Source organism: Leuresthes tenuis, unplaced genomic scaffold, assembly GCF_036924035.1.
Source record: "Leuresthes tenuis unplaced genomic scaffold, fLeuTen1.0.hap1 SCAF_23, whole genome shotgun sequence".
NCBI lineage: Eukaryota > Metazoa > Chordata > Actinopteri > Atheriniformes > Atherinopsidae > Leuresthes > Leuresthes tenuis.
The window spans coordinates 14,790,410-14,814,463 of record NW_027325377.1 but is presented as its reverse complement, the minus strand read 5'-3'; the positions used below and the strand labels follow the sequence as shown (position 1 = coordinate 14,814,463).

Sequence of the window (24,054 nt, the reverse complement as noted above, 5' to 3'; positions counted from 1 at the left end):
ACCTTTTAATGACGAAACTTTGCCTGTTACACATGAGAGGATGCCTCTTTATCAGAGCATTGCGTTTCTCTCTCCGAGTTGCCTCATTTTGCACCGGTTATCGTAAGAGCACAGCTTGGTCTCAGCAGGCACTAACAGCAGTGTGTGTGTGTGTGCGTGCGTGTGTGTTATCGCTCCGCTAAGACACACTCACTCAGCTAGAAAGGAGCCACATGCAAGAAAGAGGCAAGGCATGTCAACTGAGCTGTGAGGTCACTCCCCGCGGGGAGGTGAAAAGAGGAAGAGGAGGAGGAAGCACACTGTACATGCAGCTCTGAGGCCTAACAGTCGAAACAGTGTTGATTTCATGTTAGCCACTAGTGAGCTGGGCAGGCGAGTTAGTCAGAGGCACTATTAGAGCAGCTTACCTTTTCTTAGGTAAATGTTATCTGAGAAATGAAGAAAAACAAAAAGGAAACAAATAAAACAGGTTACTGAAACACAGGTGTAAGCAGTTATGAACACACACACACACAGACACTCATTTCGCTCCGATATTTCAGCTACGCACACACATTTACACACCCGAATGTGTACACTCTGATGCAAATCCTTGAAATGAATCCACAAAGAACACAAATTGACAGTTTATAGCAGAGGCCCTCTTTGGAGACGTCTCCATTACACGATTTCTGCCTCGGGTTGCATCATTAAACACGCAGCGATGTCAGCTGTCCATCACTTTTTTTTGGTGGTGGTGGGGTGTTCTGAAATCTAAACCTCCCAAGAGTCAGACACCGCTAACTGCAGCTGATATCAGTGGGCGGATTTGTGTATTTTTACAGACTTTAAGACATTTTTAAGAAAGTTTTTCCTCTTAATCAACTTCAGCTTCTGTTAGTTTGCTCACTTTATGCCGAGATGCACACGTGATGGAGGGATAAAACATGGCTTCGCCATCAAGTGGTTTCTCAAGTGAAAAATGCATCGATTCCCTGATTTGTCTCCACAGACGGCAGCGGCTCCTCAGAATTTTTGAGGGAAAAAAAAAGAAAAGAAAAGTTCTTTATGACGAAAACACGGCATTGTGCTGCTCCATACCGAGTTTTTTTGCTCAGGTTATCAGCAGCTCGCACAGCCGATAATCAGAACTAATTTACTGCTTTTGGACAGAAATTTGGTTCATTTTCTGTCATCACAGAAAAAAGCCTCCTCTTCCTTTTTGACCAGTCAAACTAACTCGACTCTGTAAGCAGTCCTCATGTCTGACTTCCTCTCGGCCTCATCTGCTCTGTGTGGATTGAGAAACTTCTGTCATACAACTGAATATAAACAGTTTTAGTCCTGAAACCATAAAAGGAAGACAGATGCATAAGCATTCTTTTCCTCAAACTGCATATGAATGGAAAACCTCAGTGATCTCAAACTATACGCATGTACACTAACCTGATTTCCACTCCCATTTTTAGCCGGGAAAGGGTACGAAACTAATTAGTCAATTCTCCTCAAAAAGGAAGTTTTACCGGGCGTGAAACAGAGCCAGTCAGTACAGTAGAATAAAGTTGAATCCGTTTTATTTGGTGATCTCGGTTCTTTTATCGCGAACGGGACAAAAGCTTCAGGATGAAGTTATCTGATGTAAAATTCTGACACCTTTTCTTCAAATGCTCTTAAAAAAAAATGCATATGCTCGGTGTGATGACGAGGTTAAGGTGTACACATTCTTCCCTAAGGAAAGATGTTCGCATCGATTATGCACCTGAGCCCGCCGGCGTGTATTTTTTTTAAAGAGGCTTTAGAGACTCTTCTGAAGTGATTTCACGGAAGCTGGAACAGGTCAGGTGGATGAAGGTCTTATCCTGCTCAGCAGGGGCCGCGGTTGAGTTTCTCTCAGCTTCATTCAGAGTTTTAGAGGTCTAAAGACTGTGTTTCTTTGGTCAAATATTGAATAATGTTTGGACAAAACAGTTGTGAGCTGCTTAAATACAGCTATGACTAATCTATAACGCCGTAGTTAGTGCAAACTGATATTTCAGGGGGAAACATTTTAATGTTTTTAAGACATCCTATTCTTCCGATTAGTTGATTTAGATATTTGATTAATAACAAAAACACTTCAAAATGTTATCCTTTGCTAGATATCCTGAGGGTGGGACTGCTGCTGTCAGCCACGATGAGCATTTTTTCTTAGTGTGCTCTGTCAAATGAACAAAAACTGGGACAACAGCCGACATTGATTGATAATGAAATAATTGCTAATCGCAACCTTTTTCAGTCATTTTGGTTTGGTGAAAAACACCAAATGAAAAGCATTTTCACTGCAGTATGGAGACCAGATTCAATCTTTTGTTGTCTTTTCGACAGATATTAACTGCAGAGATGTGAATAAAGATGAAAAACAAAGCGGCCTACAAAAGACAAAGGAGGAAGCTGTTAAAAAAAAAGGCTGGTGCTGAGTGAAAAGGACAAATGGAGCTGGCGTGAGGGCGAGGACACCCGAGTCAGGCAGAAACGTATCCAGGTCGTCTCCACAACGACGGAGGCGCGAGCTATCCATCAGCGGGGAAGGGTCGCGGAAAAAAATAAATGGTCGGAACGAGCCTGGGAGGGCGTGTTGCAGGTGGAAATATCTGCTGTGAAAGGATGTGCTGAGAAGCTGAAGCTGAGGCTGTGTTTTCGGAGTGGCTGCGGGGAGAAGTGAAAGATGCTCTCAGAGATCACCAATGAACATTTTAGAAAATAGGTGACCTCGTTTAGCCTCCACGGTGTGATCGTGAGGCTGTATTCGACTGACATTTTCAAAAGAACGACCCGAATGAGCCAGAAGCGCAACAATCACTCATCTAAAAGTCTCTGTAAGGGTTAACTTTCCCAGCAGATATTTCTGTGCTTCAGTTAGATTTTCAGCCTCATCTTTATGTATTTTTTCCACCGATTTAAAGCCAGTTCCCAGAGCCTTAAATCAAGGATGTTTGAGTTGTTCATCACCCATTGTGACCCAAAATACTTTAATATACATCTTGAAAATTGCTGCGGGGTGGGTCTTGCTTTAGGCTCGATGACTGAAAGCTTCATCAGGTTAGAACCATTCAAGTAGCTTTCAAATCGAAGTATTGAATTTTCTACATTTTTGCATAAATAGGATAAATCAGATTTCTTACAATCATGATGAAAAACAAATCAAAAGAGCCTGATTAATCAGAGGAGATCAAATAAAAGTGCTTGGTCACATATTTATGGAGGAAAACGATCCAAATTACACATCTTTGAGGAGAAATAGTATCGCTCAGCCATGTACTGTAGTGGATGCTGATTTTGAAATGATTTAATCATTATACTAATATTTCTGGGATACTTCTGTCTCACATCAGGCAGATTTGTTACGTGTAGTTTCTGGCTTAAGTTTGACATTGCCTGCACTTGGTAATCGATATGTGCCGGCCGAGCGTTCGAATCTGGCTGAATTTAACTTATTTGCTAGAGTTTTAGCTGCCTTCCAAAGAGGCTGAATTCTCTCGAGTCACGAGATTCTAATCACGAGCAAATTCATTGGCAGCTCCAAGCTAAAACACAAAAGTCCAGACCGATCTGCAGGAGCAGTTTTAGTTAGTCGATAATGTGAGCTCCAGAGCCGCTGAAGTTTGGCCATTACTTCAGGGGATGCCAAATGGCAGCCGCACCCTCACTGTCAGGGCTGTAACCAACTGGCAAAAAGTTAAACGGACTGCTCAAGTAGTCTGTACAGCATATGTGTTTGTTGAAAAGTTTAAACAGACCCATTGTCATTTATTTATTTATTTTTTGAATAATTTAGCTTCAGTTTTAGATCACTGCTGTGTGTTTCCGTGTTGCCAGTCTGATGTAAGCATTAAATGCAGAGCATGTGATGAAGCTAGGCGTGAAGGATCACAGAGTTCAGCAATAGCGGGTTTATTGGGGTTTACAGCTTTGGCGTTCTACCATCTGTGGAAGGCAAATATTCCTTTCATGTTACCTGCCATGGTGCAGGCTCACTTTGCTTTCGTTTATGATATTTATATTAATATATATTTATTTATATGTGCCACAGTGTATGCTGAGAGCGCATAATCAATGAATATTAAACTTGCTCTGTCTCACCGGTTACAGACAGTATAAGTGGACGTATAATTTAGTAAGTTATGTCACTTTGAATGAGAGCAACTGGTCGCCTGTCTATATGAGGACTTTTCTGGAGTGTGCTCTTCAAAGAAATCTCCTTTCGTAAAGCAGCACCTCAGCTCCGTCAGAGTTATTGAGAGCAACGTGGGTCCATCTGCATGTTTAACAAGTTCCAACGCCTGTTTTTCCCAGTTGCAATTGAACTTTTCTGGACAGTAAAAAGCTCTTTCGTCATGAAGCATCTGTGTGTGTGTGTGTGTGTGAGATCCACTGAGGTGTTACTTCCTACCTTCGGGGGGCATGAGCGTCTTGCTGTTCTGGGCACACCAGCCCACCGGATGCAACTCTGCTGTCATGACATCACACCAGAAGTCGGCCTTGCGGTCATCGCCGTAGCCGCTGTAGCGCAGCAAAAGCAGCTGGCCACATGTGGTGATGATGGTGGCCACCCAGTATGTGTCAGGGCTGTTCCTATTGGCTACCTCCAGCTTCATGCCTGGCTGGAAGCTGCTCTGGAGGCTGATTTCCACCTATCAGGGACAACAACAGGGATATTTTAACCAGGGTCTGGTGCTATTTTCAAATAGGATTTGAAAACATTGAGATCACGGGAATCAAAAACAGCAGAAACACGAGGAGATCAAATCAGTTGTGAACAAACCTTTAGTTTCTTATCAAAACTACTATATTTGATGGGGAAACTGGAAGTGAGAGCACTCAGTTTGACATTTATAAACTCAAAATCGAGAGAGATAAAAAACAAAGCAGTGACGATCAAATATGAATCATGGTTCAGTCTGTAAATGCGCAGTGATGTGTTATCTGAAACTGACGCCAAGTTTCCTAAAACACACTGGATGATATAAAACTGCAGTATGTTGATGGAATTTGACAGTGTTTTCGTGACGACTACTCTGGCTTACATTGACGAACAAGGAAAGCGCTTCAGGGGAACTCCGCTAATTTTACACATAAAATGTCAGTTTAGGGGAAGTATTACCCAGCCTGTGAAATGATTGTTTAGTGTCTTTTGCTGCAAGAAACTAACCTTTGATGATTCAGTTGTAAACATAACAGAAAGCCAGTGCAACTGACTGACTCAGCAATGCAGAATCTTATGGTTTTGGAATTTAACCCACACAAAAAAATTAAAGGTCAGGATATTTCTGCTTCATCTGATTAAGTTTTCAACTTTTTTTTCCTTTTTTTAAATTTTTTTTTTTTTGAAGCTCACTTCCAAAAGAGTAAAGTAATTGAATTAGCTGATTCTGGCAACTCAAATGTGAGGTGTGTTTTTTTATGCTTTTCACTGATTAAATTTGGACAGTTAGCTGTATAAAAAAAGAAGTTCAGAGATTTCCTCTCTCTGAGTTCTGAGAGACTCAAGGGGAATTTTGCAATTATAACTTGATGTTACCCTTAAAAAGTAGTTTAAAATAGCCACAAGTTAATGTTTTGGCTGAACACATCATTCTTGGTACAAGGAGAAACGAGAGATCCAGATTAACATAAAAAGTTAATCACTTCTAAATCGGGCCGTGCCCCGAATCAAGTCAAATATTCATGCAAATCATCAATGGTGCCCCTGCAAAATAGGGCCAAAAGGGGAAATAGTTGTGCTGCAGGAGGTGGGGGGAAAACAAATGCAAGAATGTTGTCGTAAATGTTAAGCGACATATTTTAGCAGACATTTACTGAAAGAGCCAGTTAGTCAGCCAACAGTGGGGCGACATGGACGTTTGTCAGTTAAGGAAATAGTCAAGTGGTTCGCTCGAAGCACAATGAAAAAAATAGCTGGAGAAAATTCACTTGTTTAAAAAGCTGCTAGCTTAGCTCCCCCTTCAGAATTCTTCCCTGATTCTCTACATTGGGAGCACTGACTGCAGTCCACTGCAGGTAAGACACTGACCCCTCCTAAGTACTTCACACACACAAAAAAACTTGAAATATCCCTTTAATTTGTTGGTTGCCGCTAAAAGAATGTTTTTTTTCCTTTTCCGATGCTAATTTTGGAAAAAGCTAGGGAGTCAGAAGTGGATGAGAATGCTGCTTGGAATATGGAGTAAGTTGGCAGGCTCGTCCAACTGTGCCACTCTCAGCAGGTGTGGAAATCACAGGTGAGATTTAGGCAACCGCTGAACGAAGCCGGGCACTTTCAGTAACATCCTCGAACCAATCCGGTGTTCGTAACCACAGAAAAAGCCGCGCACGACTCTGTGCATGAACGCAGCACAACATATTCATGTTTCCACCCCGGCGACAGACTGCATTCATTTCTCGAGCACATTACAAACCCAACAGGATGTTCACATTCAACACTCACGCAAACACGCACACTCTTTCGTGAATAGAAAAGCCAACATCTTAGAAATAAACACAATACAAAACAGCCCTGTGACTTCCTGCTGCAACAATGCAAACGTGCTGTATCACTCTGGCTGGTTTATGTAAGAGGGCAGCCTCAGCAGCAAAGTCTGACTGAGTATGTGTGTGTGTGTGTGTGTGTGTGCGTGTGTGTGCGTGTGTGTGTTTATACAGGCCCAAGAGAAATCACTGTTTCAATTTGTCCGGGCAGAGAGATGGAGAGAGACTAGGACAGCACTTCACTGAATCACATTTTTCTGGGGAATTCATGGTCTGTTTCCCAGTGACTCAATCCACTTACCAACAAGGCAATTTAGCTTCCCAGGAGACCTCAGCTGCTCAAATCACCACTCAGATGGTTTGTCCAACATCAGGGCACTCTCACATAAAACCCATGTATTATAATCCCGTCCTCATTACAATCATCGCTCCGAGTGATGAAAGACACCCGAAAATACCGGCACACTTTTTATTTAAAATCTCGAATCGCTGACGGACGCGTCTCCACCTTTCCAAGCTGGCGCTGCCATCAGCCATCACCTCATCGGACATCTGCTCTGACGGCCAAACACACAAGTCATCTGATGGATAAAGACCTCACACCCTGGATCAGCTGCATCTGGCCCTCTTCTGTGATGCGCCGTGGTAATGTAGGTAAAGCTTTGGAATTATTTGGTTAAAGACTGATCTATTGGGGGAGGAACGACACATCACACCAGAAATGATGTCAAATTATGTCACCTATAAACTAAAAAAAGCACGATTCAAGGCTGAAATACCACAAACAAAGACACTGTGCCAGGATAGTGCTATTGGATAATTATTTACTCAATAGTCAGTCACCAGAAAGATCAAATTAACACAGATTAATGTCATTTGAAAGGGTTCACAGGTCACTCCAAGATGATGATGTAACAAAACGTCTGTTGAAAATTAAACCTTTAATCCATAAATAAACAACACACCCAAACTAAGAAAAACAAGTTCTTATACAATGCAGCTACAACCCAGACCAGAGTTTAAGCACCAGGAAAACTCTTTATTTCGCTTCTCAGCCGTCTCAGTTTAAATGTTTTTCCACACACAAACGTCTTATATCTGTAATGCTTCAGTGAGTCCGAGGGTCGAGTGTAATTGTTAAAAAAAAGAAAAAAGAAAAAAAAAAGGGCTTCCTCCAGTCTTTCCGAGCGCTTTTCCTTGACCTCATTGGAAAACGTCATGTGTAAAGACGGATGACAAGAGAAATTTGTGAGGACTTAGCGGAAAAAAGACAAACTGCTGCAATGAGAAACCAGGCAATTTTTTTTTTTTTTAAACTTGGTTACAATGAGCCTGCAGCTCTGAAATTACAGCTGTTCAGAAACTATGCCACAAAAAGTGCTTTTGATACTTACTATACACACTAAAAAAAATGTTGTCACAGGCAGCTCACTTTCCAAATACTTATTGATGTGACTCCCTGTAAGACTGTGAAAATGATGTGGCGTCACTTTGCAAGTCGCAGCTGCAAAGAATTGTAACGGTGTTATCTCCTTTCCTTTCATCAAGGACAGTCTGGTGTTTGCCAAAAGAAATAAAGGAAGCACTAAAGCTTTCTTCTTTAAGATTGGCAGAATTCAACCGCGTCTTATTGTGGCTGCCACTTAGAAACTTCCAGGCCGTTTTGCTCAGTCAGGAATCCTCCTAAGAACTATTCCGCCACTTCCCCCGGCGCCCGTGTAGTGCCTGTTTTCAAACCGTTTCTGGTGAGGAGAGTGTGTGTTGCTGCCAAAAAAACAGGTGACACACCCTGGCGTTGGCACTTCAAATAGTTTTGCCGTCTTTGTGCTGCAGCTCCGAATGCTTTTTTTTTTTCCTCCTTCAATTTTTGCCATCATCGCCGTTGCTCCTGCTGGCAGAAACGGTCGCCTTAGTAACCACAACAATGGAGAAGGAGCAGTTCTCACCCTGTATGTCAGTCCCAAGTTTTGCTCGCATAACATAATCAAACAGAAACGACTCCAAAAACAGAAGTTGTAGGAGCAGAGTGAATGTTAGAGGCACAAGCTTTTTTGTGAGCTGTGCAGTTAAATCACGTGAGTATTTTTCGCACTGATTTTGACAAATATTAAGCAGTCTGTAGCAAGCGGCTTTTTTTTTTTCAATTGAGTTTAAAGAAGTTTGATAAAGTGCCACAGGAAGTAAAGCCCATGAAACAAAGATGAAGTAGCCACAAGCAAAAAAAAAAAGCTAAAGAATCTGAGCGTCATTAGTACAAACCTGTGGAACTTTGACAAGTCCCAAAAGAAAAACGACCTTCCTATTAGTTTTCTGCACCATTACATGTGCAGAAGTGTCTTCAAAATCCTCTCTGTGTGAGAAAACTGAATTGAAAGGCTGTCAGGAGGATTCCAAATGAAAAGATACCCTTTCCTTCTTTTCTCCTTTGTGTGTGTCAGTAGATTACAATGCAAATTATGCTGCATACCTCTACCCACAATCACAAAAGGAACCTCCACGAGGAGGCCGAAAGTCTGCCTGTGTAGAAAACGCGACGACCGGGTTTCACACTACATACAAAAAGCTCAAACTCTAAAAACAAAATAGTCCCTAAATCACATCTGGTGTATTCATTCATTAGCATTTCGCCACCACAGCAGTTCAGCAGCACTGAGTGGGAAACTAATTAGCTGAATCAGTGCTGTCTCTTGGAAAAACCCATAAATCGGTTAGTTTACGCCCACTTGTCTTGTTAACATACGGCAGCTGTCAGTTCAGACATAGGAAGAAGTGGACCTGGACATCATACCACTAAAAAAAATAAATAAATAAATAAATCGCGTTATAGGTTTTCCTTTGTCCACCTTCTTGGTGTGTGAGAGATGAACGCTCGGCAGCAGTGCCAGCAGAGATTAAGCAGGTGAGTGTGACACGTTAAGCAGGCCACGCAGTTGGCGATGGCAACATGCAGCTCAGCTGACCTAGAGTACGACTGTCCAACTGAAAGAACTCCAAATATGAGGGTTAACCCAGCAACGCAGAGCAGAGCGGGCCAGTAGGATCACTGCCAAAAATAACAAAAATGTATAAAAAAACCCCACTCCTCTGTTTTCCAGTCTAACAAAACGAAGATTGTGTTGCTTAAGACTTGATGATGTCAAATCTTCTTTTGAGAAAAAGGTTCGTACATCTGAGAACAACATCAGACTTCCAGTGGAACCGACATGTTGCCAGTTTAAAAACACAGGCTTCTGTGCTTTAAGAAAATGCAGATTTTGGACACTGAACTGTTTTTACTGTCGATCAACTTTCGGCAAAACTGCATTATGCTGCTCTTCCAAAAGCTTCCGGGTGTCTTATTAGAAGCTGAAGTGAGGGTTGTTTCAAAATGTGCAAAAATAGAACAACTTTTCAGATGACATCACATGTTTGTTTGTTTTTTTAAATATACAAACAGCAATGCAAGCCACAAAACTAGAAAATAAACCTCCTTAATTCCTTGATAGAAAATATGAAGAGGATTCCAGAGGGTGTGAAAGGAAGAGGGACGCTGAAATGTCTACATCTCTATCTCAGCGACAAATCTGAGCACTAAATAAGAGGTTGATGGAAAAATTCCATAAAAAGCTGTTAGTCCATCTCTCATTATGAATCCTAACAGATCGGTTTCTGTAACTTTATGAGCTACAAATATGGAACTTCAATTTTTTTTTTTTTATACATTGTATTTGTTTGCAAATCCTACTAATAAGCCACTGTGTGTATATCAAAAGCCTGACATACACATCCTTTGCCACAGAGATCTACTTTGTGTCCAAAACAATGCAAAACTCTTTATTGAGCTCCAATGTTGCACAAACTAATTAGTTTATTCATTACTAGCCTCACCCTGTCTTGTATAGTTTAATGTTTACCAAAGAGCATCAAAGACAGCTGGAAATAGTCCCGACCAAATGCAGAATTTTTTTCTTTATGAGCATTGTTTGCTAAAAACTATCATAGCAGTTTTTAAGACAACTGCTGCGACTTTAAACCCAATTTGACCTTTTGCAAGGCCGTGTGTCAAATATATGGGGAGCCAAAAAGCACAAAAAACATTAGAAAAGTAGATGACTAGGACCTCGTTTACCTTTCGTCCACCCAGTTTCATACAAATAATCCAAAATAACCATCAAAAGCAAAGAAAAATGTAAGCACAGTGTTTGTATGCTTTTGTGCTTCTGTTACATTCAAGAGTGTTGACAAAAAACAGCAAAGATCGTCCAACAAGTTGCATCATGAGGAAACAAAAGCACCGAGTGCATTAAGAGCATAAACAGAGCGCTGTCCGGGCTTTCCTCCCTCTTATATGTTGTTAAAGGATCTCTGCATATGGCACTTATCTGTGAGGCTGTATTTAAAAGGATCATCAAAGAAGATGATACGCACATGTTTGAAGGTGGTGTGAGGGGCGGCGTCGGCTCCCGTCTCCTCCATGTATTCCTCCCAGTTGAACTCCGCCTCTTCCTCCATGGAGTCTGCATCTGAATGAACAAAGTCACTCTTTTAATCAGCGCTAATAAAAATCAGGCTTTAAAAAAAAAAACCTTATGTGTAGTATCGCTCCCAAGAAGCTGTTAAATATAGAGATGTGCTGTCGTGTAAACCCAGCCGATAAGCACAGAATTCACAAGGAATTACTTGGAGCACACGTTTGAGTTCACAGCAGGCTACACAAAAATCACCGATGTTTCTCCTGGAGGTGAGAATAGCTCGCTTTGCCTTGTGGGAGACATTTATGGCGTTGCGGGTAATGTTTTTCCTCTGTGGCGTTTCTGTGTGTGCTGCATCTCTGGAGACCCCGGTGTGAACCTGCTCTGTAATGAGAGGAGACGGCGGGAAGATGATTTTTTTTCTCTGTCTGCTCGCTTTTTCTCATGAATGCACTCGCACCAGCTGTTCCCTTGGTAATATCACTTTCAGTTTTGTGTAAAAGTTGGCACGTAAAAAAACAAAAAACTAATTAAGGCTTTTACTTTGGAATCAAAAGTAATCCATGATTGTTTTTTATAGTGTACATGGAGACCGTTGGTGTGTGCTCTTCACTAATCAGCATCACATATCTGAGTGTGAAATGATTCGGATGAGCGGGGCTCTTGGATATTTGTTTAAAAGATACTTTCTGTTATGTTCTTCAGGGTCAACTTCAGGTTCAATGAATTTTCGTTGTCACAGAGCAGGTTCGCTTCTTACCAGGGAATGTTGCCGTGGCAACTTATACTGGAAACACAGGTTAGGTTCAAGATAAGATATCAACACATGCGAAAATCCTGGCCACCGACCAAACAACTCTCTAATTGAAACCGTACTGTTTACTGAGCGGCAGCAAATGCAAATCTAAAACTGACTGATTTGCTCTAATGATGGTGTCTGTTCCCTTGTTGAAGCTGCAATGAAACATTTGCTTGCTGTTGTTGTACGAGTACAACTGGTGTATTAACTAAAATGCCTCAACATATGACTGAATGCTCAGATTCAGGTATGACTCTTCAAAAAATGTATCACAAACTAATTGAAATCATTCCCCAATTGAAAGAGTTTCTGTTAAGCTTTTTAGAGCCCGGATGACAGAAAATGGGCTATCAATAATAATCCCACTGACTTGATTAGATCCCTTGTTTTTGATTCAGCAGAAAGGGCATTTAAAAACAACCAGTGTTACAACCGACTGAATTAAGACTTTCTTGCATGCTCAAAAGTACAATCTACACACTCCTTTGATGAAATCATAAATCATGAGATCAACTTGGCAGTGATTTTGATGAGTTTATCTTTTTTTTGCAATCTTTCCCTCCTGCTTTGGCTGCAGCAAGTGTATTGCTTTCAGTCCGCAAAGAACATTAAAGAATTGTTCTTTTAGTTGGAAATGCGCAGCTCCAGATCGAACTTGTTTGTGATCGAACAACTGATGCCTGCTCCACCGGCACATATCCAGAGACAGAAAACCTGGGTTCACTTAACGAGTTCATGGCTCGTGTTCATGTGACCCTGCTTAGTTATACCTTCGTTGTCAGAGCTGATTTAGTCAGATACCCAGAAGAAAAGAAAAAAATAAAGATACCCAGAAGACTCCCTGCATATGTTGAGCCTGCTTGGTGGTACAGAGATTGAAAATGACAGGATTTCAAGTTCCAACTTTAATCATGAGTTATATCAAATATGGCACAACACAAGGCAAGTTCCCTCTCTGTTGTGAACTGCCTCAGTTATGACTAGTCGGGCTCCCCTGGTTCACTTCATTGTTTACAAGCCCTGGCACATACGCCATTTGAGGGTTATATCCTCAAAGACATCCCCTTTTAAAGGCTCTGACATTATGCATGTGTATTTCCTTCTCTTTGACAACAATGGATGGTTTTTATGCGTTTCCTTAGGCGTTCAGGGACATTTTAGCTTCAGAAGCTAACCGTGGCTACAATCCTCTTGAAAGGGCACTCGACAATAGCTTTAAAGCTAACTTTTTTTTCCCCACATTGTTTTGCGAAAAAAAAAAAAAAAAAAAAAAAGAACAAACATGTCAGAAAACTGGGTTTGTAAACAGCAGAAAGCAGCATGGAGCACTATCACACCAAGTCGATATTTTCGCTCCAATCTCCTCCGAATCAATGTAGAACTGAACAATGCCGCTTGAAGAGAGACGGTCGGAGCAGCCGAGAGCTGAAGAAGTTACGAGCCTAAATGACCTTCATAATAGCAAAGGGAAACAAAAAAATGGCAGCATATAATATACTGTCTATGTGCAATATATTGCTTAATACTCAAAAGGCCACTTTCCCTCTGAAGACAAAGGCAAGACTGTTAGTGGTTTTTTTGTTAGTTTGTTTTTTTCTCCGTGAGAGGCTTTGGTACACAAAAAAATAAATAATCGACATATTATACCAAAACACATAAACCAAGCTGTGACTCGGAAATAAACAAACGGTTGGAATCACCTGGAATGTGACTGGAATTGAGTTACAGATGAAAAAAAATGACTTGAGTGAATTACTGTCATAAACAGATAGATGGCTACAGCTGTAACCTATTAGTTAGAAACCACGCTCAGACCACAGCCTGATGTCTTACCAAGTCACAGTCCAAATTTGGTAACAAAAGCACAAAATATCATTACTTATTTTGTTACACAACTTTTTTTGCCGCCTATTGAGACGACGGAGAAGCTCCCAGGTGCGGCTTCGATTAAAAAGCTGAAAAAAATTGGCTATATTTCGACATTTTATTTTGGAAATCATTGATCGACGGATTGCCAGGAGCCTTTTGGAGAGGAATTACTTAAATGGCCTAACATTTGCTGGCTGTTGTTTCTGCTGATTATACCCGCTGTGGTCACTGCTTCGCAACAATGAAATCCCAGAGGATCTTCGCTTTTTAAGAGGTGCGTTGCATGTCCACACAGTTACACCGAGTTGTGCCGAAAACAGCCCGCTGTCGGCTTTTTAAGAGGTTCACTTCTTTAGGCTGTGAACATCCCTTCGATTACTTAATATATTGCATCATGAGGAAAAGAGTCCATCTTATTAACAAAGGATTTTCAGGATGCTTACAGCATAAATGCCCCTTTTTTTCCTCATTTTAATCTATCAGGACATGTATGAATGGAACATGGGCTAAAAGTGGTAGCTCTATCACAGAAGCACTGTTTTGTAAAATATACTAATACTGTCACATGGCATCAATCAATGCCTGGAACACAAACTGGATGTGTCCTATAGACCGACAACGCTGTGCAGCAACCATGTTTTAGGAAGTGGCTGGGATGTAGGCCAGCAACAAAACATGCGGCGTGCCAGATAGTACACAGGCTTAAACAGAAAACTATTCAAGCGTGTGGGTGTTCTTAATGTTGTCTCATCCATTTCTAAACACACGGTTGCTCTGTTTTCTAACAATTCTAAATATAGCTGGATAGAAAAAAAAATTGTTTTCATGAAGAAGCACTCCAGTATCCAACCAACCTTCTGCAGAATGGAATCAAACAAAGGCAAAAACAGATAAAGGACAAATTCCTCATGCAATCTTAAAATATGTCATTTACTAATCTGTTGAGATCTGATGAGGACAGCTTCATATTTAAGGTAAAGGAAAAGCTACAAACTGGTACCTGTGTTCACCTCCTCTTCTTTCCCATTAGTAGGATAATGGGACTTCACAGCCGTGAGGACCAGTGGCTGCTCCTGAGTGCCAGACTGCATCCTGCGGCTTCCACTTTTCGGAAGGCGTTAAACCTTTGAGCTGGTGCGTTTCAACTCGTCCTCACTGCATCTCTCCCCTTGCCCGACAAGCCCTTCAACAGAAAAGATAAACTCAATTAACGCCGGGATTCGTCCGAGACATGCCTGGGGAAAAGAAAGCGATATTTTTACAGGAAAACTCAAAGCCTTGCTGCTCTTCCCAGCGATACAACGATTTAAGCGAGATGGATGGCAACAGCTCGGGTGTTTTTGCTTACATGAAATGATGCAGTTTGCATATCCAGTTTCTTTAGAATGGAAAAAAAAAAAAGAAGTGAGGGTTTATTATGAAAAGCAGAAGCTACCATAACAATTTCAAGTTGAAATCTGCTGATCTTCCAGAGGAAAAAACCTTGCAAAAGGAATTTTTTCAGGAAAACCTAAGCCAAGGGAAAAACCTCTAATTGTTGACCATCCTCCGCCTCTTCAGTCCGTGTTCTGTAATTCTCTGAATGCATATTGTCTACCGGCTGCATGTATTTGCATACCACAGCAAAACTCCGGTCCGACAAAGTGGACAAACTGGAATGACGCGAGCAGGGGAGACGGCTATATGCGACGATGTGCATTAAGGCAAACATGGAGGGAAAATACAGAAGTGCAGAAGAACATGAGGGTAGCTTAAAATAGAAGATAAAAGAGGAAATATGATTGTAAACACGTATATGTGGCGTGTAGAGGAACAACTTGAGTTGACTGACGTTGGACTGCATTAGCATGCAAATGCACCATTTAACTAATGATTTCATTTGTTGAGCTACAGTTTCATCTGTTAATATGAAGTTAATATTTTTTTCTTCACTTCTCACTGCAGACATCATCCTTTGCTTTCTTTCAAGCTCATTCTTTCGCTTTATGTTTTCATTGAATTCGTCTTAAGGGTGTCTGACCTACGGAGCAAAGGTGAATTCTTCCCTCTCACGACGGTCTGGGTTTGTCTGTCTTTACTTTTCCAAACAACACGGTCCTCGGCGTGGTCCACGTCATTTTTGACAGTCAGTAACAGATTTAGCTGAACCAAACAGATTTGGCAACATCTCATCCCGTTGTGGATTAAGTTACAAAATGACTTCGTAAACAGTCGCACCGCGGCTTGTTTTTCCCGCAGCTTAAGCATACATCCCTCCTCCTCTCTTTCATTCCAGAGAGATGTGGGACCCTGATATAGTCATGACCATTTACAGTCAGGACAACCTCCATGTATCAGAGCATAACAAAGAAAAATAAATAACTCATCTGCTCTTTGCCAAATCTTAGAATCGGGTGAATCCAACACATGACATATTGAACCATGACATTATTTCTTCCACCCTTACAGCCTCCATAGGAATTAAAAGGATAAGTAGCAATCAGGTGAATGTGAGCACCTCTTAAAAAGGCAAAAGTGTTGCAATGCCAAGGAGGAAAGACATCAGCAATGATCCTAAAGCCATCACTCAAGTTTTAGAAGGCCATTTCCAAACTATTTGGACCCTGTCATTCTACGGTGAGAACGATTATTCACAAGTGGAAAACATCCAAGACAGTTGCCAATCTTCGTTCCAGCGGGTTCACCCCAAGGTCAGGCCGCATCTCGGAGCCCACAGGCCTCAGTTAGCATGTTTAATGCTAAAGTTTGTGACGGTACGATTAGAAAAAAAACTGAACAAGGATGAACATGTGAGGCGGGGTCAGAACAAGCCACAAGACTTCTGGAACAATGTCCTTTGGACGGATGAGACTAAAGTGGAGATGTTTGTTATAAGGCACAGCAGCATCTTTGGAGAAAAACCAAACACAGCATATCAGCACAAACACTTCATACCAGCTGTCAAGCACGGTGGAGGAGGGCTGATGATTTGGGCTTGTTTCTCAGCTGCAGGACCTGGGCACCTTGCAGTAGAACTTCTCTCTGTATGTCAAAGTATTCTAGAGTCAAATGTGAGACCATCTGTCTGAAACTGGGTCATGAAACAGGACAACGATCCCAAACACGGAGGCAAATCTAAAAAACAGAATGACAGAAGAAGAAAAGAATCAAGGTGTTGCAACGGCTCAATTAAAGTCCTCACACCTCGACCGAGCTGTGCGTAAACGAATGCTGCAACCCTCGCTGAAATGAAGTGGCGTAAAAGAAGAGAAGAGAGGGCAAAAATCCCTCCACAGCAATGAGACAAACTGAAACCATCACGCAGACAACAATTACCTCAAGTCACTGCTGCTAAAGGTGGGTCTGCAAGCTGTTGAGTCACACAGTAAACTTAGTTACTCACTCAGTGACACTGTGGTCCATTTTTCCATAATGACACAGTGTAATATGTCACCTGTTGTTGTTCATCTGAGCTCGTATTTACCTCATTTTAAAAGACCAGATGATTTTTTTTCCCCATAATGTCCTTGCACGTAAAACCTTAGATTAAAGAGAGGATGTGCTGTCCACATGACTGTGAATTCACTTCACATCAATCATCAATTCTCTCATGTTTATCTGGAAAACCAGGTCAAGATTAGCTCATCTAGGAGCCCTTGTGCATAAAACCTATTTGATTGAGCTATAGAATTAATATATTGTGTAACAAGCAACGTCTTTTCCCCTTCCTGATAGTTTTTGTCACTTCTGCGTCCCCACGACATCACAACTTTTCTTCTCTGACACTTTTTCAAGGCAATCAGTCTGTTGTTTAAAACTCACTTTCGTGCAGCACCCGCTAATCTTTGCCCCATCCGTTCAGTTGGAGTTCTTATTAAAGTAAAGGCAAAGTGGTGAAATACGTTCACCCCATTATACCGCGGTTGTTATTGAAGTCAATAAATAGGTTTTCATTTTACAGCGACATAAAACAAAGAAAACAAGCGGGTCTTTCAACAAGAGGGAGCTGTGAACAGAGGCTTCCTGCTTCTCAGACTGCGTGATTCAAGAAATCGTCTTCACAACAACGGACCCCGTTTGTCACTTGCCTTGTGGTCGTCTTGAGTCACGCAGTCCCATCAACGGTGACTCACCAACCCACTTTAACCCACTTCCATCAACCTGGCAATTAGAGCAGAGGTGTGCTGCTATCACACAGCGAGCCTCAATCAATCCCAAAACAACTCGTGACACAGCCCGTCACTCTTGAGTTAAAAAAATAAATAAAATAAATAAAAAATCAGTCTCCGAAAGAGCTGAAAACACTGCTGCTCCCTGATTAGATGAGCCACCTGACCTGACGTGCCCCCGAGCAGGAAAAGGGAAAAGAAAAACAACAGATCCACCTTCAAGAACGGGCTTAAGTCATTCTCCTGAAAAAAAAAAAAAAAAAAAAAAAAAGAGACTGGGAACACACTGCTTCTGTTTGAGCCCTGTGTGTGTTTGCAGAGCTGTGGAGGCTGCAGTACAAAGGCTGTGACAGTCTCCACGAGTGCGTGCGCGCCATCCCCCACCGCGCACACACACCCCCATGACGTCCCACAGTGGCTCCGGCATATATCCATTGCGTAAACAACAAGCTGAGCTAATTTGGCTCACATGACGCCGTTTCCCTACCCTTCTCCCTCCCTCCGCTGTCTAAAAGCACTGCAATCTTCGGCAGCGGCGATATGTCACAGTCATCAGCACACAGCCCTCTTTGGCACTCGTTAAAAATAATCAGAGCGCACTCAAACACTCGTATCAAACAGGAGGAGGAGTTCACAGCAGCTCTTGAACTTGGATCCCCCCCCCCCCTCCCCACCCCTAAGTGGCAGTTTTATCCCACACAGTATCATAAAGACATTCTACATATGCTTGTTCCAACACTTCAGCAAAGTGCTATGAGCCCAGAGTGGTATTAAAATCCAATATCGTTTTGCTCACATAACAAGATCAACATGACGCCGTCAACTCAGACTCCGAAAATCTGAAATTTTCTCCTCCATAAAACTTCCAGCCGATCTGGTGTTTTTTTTGTTTTGTTTTTGTTTTTGTACAGTCACACATCTAAGTGTTGTTTTGGTTCCATCTCCCAAGCAGCACTGGCTCTGAACTGAATATCAAGAGAGTTACGGGGCTTTAATTTGAGGGCTTCAACAACCGCACTGCAATGAGAAGTGCAGCCCTGTCATTGCCCACCTCCACTTCACAGAAATTAAGAGGAAGATATGTATTAAAAAAAAAAAAAGGAGGCCCCGCTCAGATTACGCAACACATTAAAAGCTGAAAGCTGGTTTATTTCCATCCAGTGTGCTGGATGTGAGAGCCAGAAAACAGGAAATGCATCACTGACCAAATACTTACTGCCTGCGTTGTTCATGTCCCTAAAAGTCAGCCTGACATATTTATTGTCTTTGCAAGCTTTGGATATCCTTCTAGAATTTTAGAGGTCAAGCGTCTGACTCATTTTAATTGAGTAAACACAGTTCCCAAAGGTAATAAAGAACGTTCTCATTTGGTGGACTTTTTTTTTTTTAACCCCCCCCCCCCCCCCCCCAAGATAGAGTCTTTAAAATAACTACACGAGTGCAACAAAACACTTCTTCAGCTAAATCCTCCTGAAAACAATAATATCAAGCTGTGTTGAATCACCTTTTCCACTACTGGGACCTTGCGAGGGTGTGCTTTCTTTTCTCAATCTCACTGAACAAGTTTTCTAACCCTGAGGGACAGAAAACCATCCGCAGTTTGTTTGTTTTGGTTTTTTTTTTTTTGTCTTCCCAGGCTTGTGGCTCTCTCAACATCTTCTATTCTACCGAGTCTTCATCCCATAAGAAACACGCTGACTTTCTGGACCAGTTTTTCAGAGTTGAGCGTTTCTACTCAGTGAAGCTTACTGGAGGAAACAGCCCAGATTGGTCACCAGGGGATTAAACAGGTCTGGTAGTGTTAATCTCAGACGCAGAACATTTGTTCCCCGTTGTCTAAGATTGAGGGTTTTTTTTTTTCTTTAATTGATTAGCCCCAGATGGGGTGCTGGGCATGCACGTGCTGCCCTTCTGCCTTTCTCTAAACCCATCCATGCCAAAGATTTAATGGCGGATTTAGGAGATTAACTACCACTGCATGGGCTTGGGTTTTATTGCATTACTCCCTATTAGGTTCTCCTCTTTTAGACCCATCCAAGAGTTGTTTCCTCTTGGCAACAGGGTGTCCCGACACAACAATTTGCCCTGTGTTTCTAAATGGTATGGATTCAGATGCGCTCACAATGCAGTCAGTGTGTTTTATGCCCAATTACAGCAGCCTGTGATGTTCCCTGGAATCAGATAAAAATGATGGAGCAAAAATAGCAACTGCCCCTGGAGGACCACAAAAAAACAAAAAAAAAACAAAAAAAAAAGCAGCCAGGGAGGTGAAACTCCCTCATCCCTGAGCTTTCTTTTTTCAACAACTTCCCTACAGTGCTGACGTTTGAACACGTCCTGCACAACCTGCACCTTGGAGGCGAAAGACAAGAGAAGTCTGACATTTGCCTGTTGTCCTCCCCACATTCAAATACGGGCAGAGAGTTGGTTTGTAAAAAGGAGGACAGGCTTAATCAGTATCTCCTTTAAAGTGACCCCTCTTGGCTCTTTTGCTTCTCTTGCGGACAGCATGAATGCCTCTCGAGGAAACATTAACACACAGTGACTTATCACAAAAGCAGCTAAATTATCATATCTTTTTTTAAAAAATGGCCGTTGGGTGGTTCTTGCTTAAAAACAACAAGAAAAAAAAGCCATCGGTCTAAACCATCATAAACGGGCAGCAGGACTCACATTGATCGCTCCCTGTGGAGAAAATGGATCATAATATATTTCACATTAATGTTTTTCAGCCCCCCAAACCCCACCCGAAAAGTACTCCTTCTTGGCATGTTCTCTATGTATCTACAACCCCTGCGCGCTCCCATCCCCACTCGCAGCTTAGTTGGAACAAATATATATTTATAGAGCGAGGAGAACTATAAAAGCGTGATTTATTCACACTGCACACAAACATCGTCTATCGTCGGCTGCTTGACGTTCAGTCTTTATGGCTTCGGCTCATGATGGTGACGAATTTGAGGAATCCTCAGGAATAAGGCAAAGCTATAAAAGAGATCGCCAGAAGAAGAAAAAAAAAGAAAGAAAAAAAAGGGGGAAATAATTGAGCAGATTCGCGAGGTTGAGCCCGATCGTTACAAATGTACCCCATAAAACAAACAACGAAGGCTGGAAAATAAAAAAAAAAATCTTCTCCGACAGCGCAATCGTCATTATATCCATTTCTGATTTCAGGGAAAAAAGGTTGGAATGAAACCATTCCGCTGACGGTTTGTTCTGGGAAATAAATAAAAAAATAAAAACCAATATTAATGTGACAGCATGTGTTCTACAAGTAGGCTCATCGCAACGAGAAACGGCATTTTTTTTTTGGATAAAAGTGAAAGAGGAAACGTTAAGTGCACATAAGGAAGATGAGGCTGTGAGGGGTGTAGCCGAGCAGCAGGCTGGCTGCCACTCCGGTCATGTACTTTGCACACTCAAAACTGCAGCGGAAAAAAACTCCCACGGAGTTGCCAAATGCACACTTCGGATCTAATTGATTAAACCTCGTGTATGTCCATCCAAAGAAACCGAACCGGACGCGTTATCTGCCGTCGTTCTATTTTTTCCTTGTTCAAAGATTTTAAGTCGCAGTTTTCCCCACACGAGCACCATAACCCGCCATGTTGAAAGTGCTTTGACATTTTGGCAGTGTCCGGTATTTTCCGGAGGCTTTCACGCACCTAAGGGTGACGTTGGGGGGTGGGGGGGAAGAGAGAAAAAAAAAATCCCACATGACTCATTTGCGACCGAAAGACGGCAATTACTTATTTGTGACGTTAATGTTTTAGAAGAAAAAAAACCCACCCAACTCCGCGTTCGTGTCAAACAGAAATTGCGCGGTGGTCATAAAATAATAAAAGCGTTGGAACGCGACAAAATAACACATTTTTCTTGCATTTTCCCCCTTCTCAATATTCCATTACGCTCTGTGAGTTGACAGAAGAAATGAGAAAACAAGGCAATAAACGATATTACCAGGAGTGCCACGAGACGCCGTCCTCTCCACCGGTGAAAGCTGTTAATTACGGCGCGTGAGAGGACACTTTAAAACAACTTGAGCTCGCGAGCGAACGTTCGCGACTATTTTCCTCGTTTCTACAGAAACCGCCTCGGGAGCACTTCAGGGGTGGTGGTAATGGGGTGTTAAGAGCAGAGGAGGAGAACGAAATAACTCCCCGTGTGTTTATTTCGTCGACACAAGGAAAATAACGAAACCAGAAAAAAACCTCACGAGACCGCCGGGGCCGTCACCTGTCTTACCTGTCCAAGTTTTTCCTCCCTGTCTCTCTCTCTCCCTCTCTCTCTCGCTGTCGCCTCTCCTTCTCGAGACCCCCCTCTGTTTTTTTCTTCCTCTCCTCTCCTCGTTCGCTTGAGCCCGAGCAAAGCAACGCGAGCGACGTCTTTCAGCTGCTGCTGCCCCCGTTCCAATATGGCATCTCCCATCTGCGCATGTCCAAAAACATCTACAGATATTCTCTAGCCAACTCCTTCGTTGACCTTTCAGTGCAGAAGCAAAAAAAGATTAATAAATAAAGCGAAAAATAAACTTTTTTTTTCCTTCTTCGTCCTCGGCCTGTTATAAACGGGGAGCCGAGGTTCGGCGGGCTCGTGCCAAATGGATCACACCTCAGTCCCCTCAACAGGACATTCGTTTTACCCACATTAAAGCTCATTCAGGTGGAATGGCTTGAATGGATCCGCAAATACCTGCCTCAGTATTCGCTAATTAATCACTGCTCGGTGATCAGTTTAAATCGAGGTCTTTGGACTTTTCGGGGAGGACGTCGTTTGATCGTGTTCTCAGATTAAGTGTTTCCCTTTGGGTTCCAGTTTATCATTTACAGGAAGACCCCGACCACCACAATCACCTATCAAAAAAAAAAAAACCAAAATAATTAACTTGATAGTACTTTTAAGGAAGTATAAAGAATCACCAACTGACACAGAAGCACAACTGTCTGATTATAATCAGCTGCGTGTGTGTTTGATAAGGCTGGAAAGTCAATAATTCACGATATCTTGGCACGTTTGCTCTCCTGACTGCTTTCTTTTGTTCCATTGGACTTTCCCCCCCCCCCCGTTTGTCACTTTTCTCCAAACATACATGGAGAAACACCACCCCTCGACCCCCATTTTTTTATTCTTTTTTTTTTTCTATTTTTAAAATTCAACAAAAAAAACAACAACTCAGGACTCTTTTATCGTAGTCAACAGTATCCTCTAGCGGTAGGAGCGCATTGCATCCTCCTTTTGATAGACACGTAGCTCAAAGGTTGGCATGCATTTCCATAAATACCTCCGAAACGGTCAGATATTAACACCGCCAACTGAAACTGCGGCAGAAAGACCGGTGCGTGCGGTTTTAATGGCTCCGAGGCGAACGGAACTGTCAGCTCCGATAGACCATGAACCCTCACCGGCTTCGTTGGGGGTGAATAAACGGGCTGCGACGGAATTAAAGCAAGTTCCTGTTTCAAGCGTGGAAGTTTACTCTTGACCTTTGGAAACAGCGAGCCTGTGGCTATTGTGCAAGAAAATAGTTGGTCAATGGGTCCATTTGACCTTCGACAACGGATCGAGTGTCAGAGACGTTTTTGGGAACCCCCCGTGACAAACGCACCGACCCTCCCTCAAATTTCACAAGTGCTCAATAAGTTCCAAATTCATGCACTGGTATTTCTGACCATCTTGTCTATTTAAATCTGTACACTGGTAAGCCTTAAACTCTCCATCTTTAGTTAATTCCTGAAAGCTGAAATTCACATCTTCCAAAAAAACAGAACACTTAATATTTAACTTATGTTGGTAAATGCAGAATCGTGACATCTAAGTGACCTAAAACACTTGGAAAACACTAACAACCCCCCATTTTTATCATATTTGGTCGATTTTCCCTCTTCTTTTCACGAGGAAATTGCTTATATTTGATCAAAATAGATGGATCAAAGTGCTCAAAGTCTTTTTTTTAACTTGTTTCTTTTTTTTAACTTGTGTTTGGGCCGATGGTGCTGATAAGCGAAGGCGCGTCACAGATGAGGTTTTTATTTTGAAGCGCGTATACGGGAAGTTCGGAGTTGTATTTACAACGGCCCATCTGATCGATAAAGAGGCAGAGGCGAGCCATAAGGACGGGAGATGCCGCTCGAGGAACAGATGGCCGGAGCGTGCGCGGTGCCCCATTAATCTGCCCGAGAAGAGGCTTTTCCGAGCGCGCGGGTGAAAAAGGATTAGCCCTTGTGCGCACACGCGCGCGGACACGTGCGACTCGTGCATGAGCCCGTAGCCTCTCTGCGGAAAGAAGGGGGTGTGTTTTTTTTAA

General features: G+C 42.3%; 1 protein-coding gene across 2 annotated transcripts in view; it reads right to left on the bottom strand.

Annotated features, from left to right (window-relative positions):
* sfmbt2 (Scm like with four mbt domains 2) overlaps positions 1–22,262 on the bottom strand; it is a 53,489-nt gene extending 31,227 nt beyond the window's left edge. Inside the window, exons 1-5 of one of the 2 annotated variants that reach the window (XM_072377634.1) lie at positions 21,996–22,262; positions 14,603–14,785; positions 10,891–10,985; positions 4,409–4,649; positions 408–428 (exon numbers count right to left, since the gene is read on the bottom strand). In XM_072377634.1, the coding sequence (XP_072233735.1) occupies positions 408–428; positions 4,409–4,649; positions 10,891–10,985; positions 14,603–14,693 (448 nt within the window). In that variant the 5' untranslated portion in view covers positions 14,694–14,785; positions 21,996–22,262. The remainder of the gene's footprint in view (positions 1–407; positions 429–4,408; positions 4,650–10,890; positions 10,986–14,602; positions 14,786–21,995) is intronic. The other variant, XM_072377635.1, reaches the window with a different exon arrangement.
* Between the last annotated feature and the right edge of the window lie 1,792 nt (positions 22,263–24,054).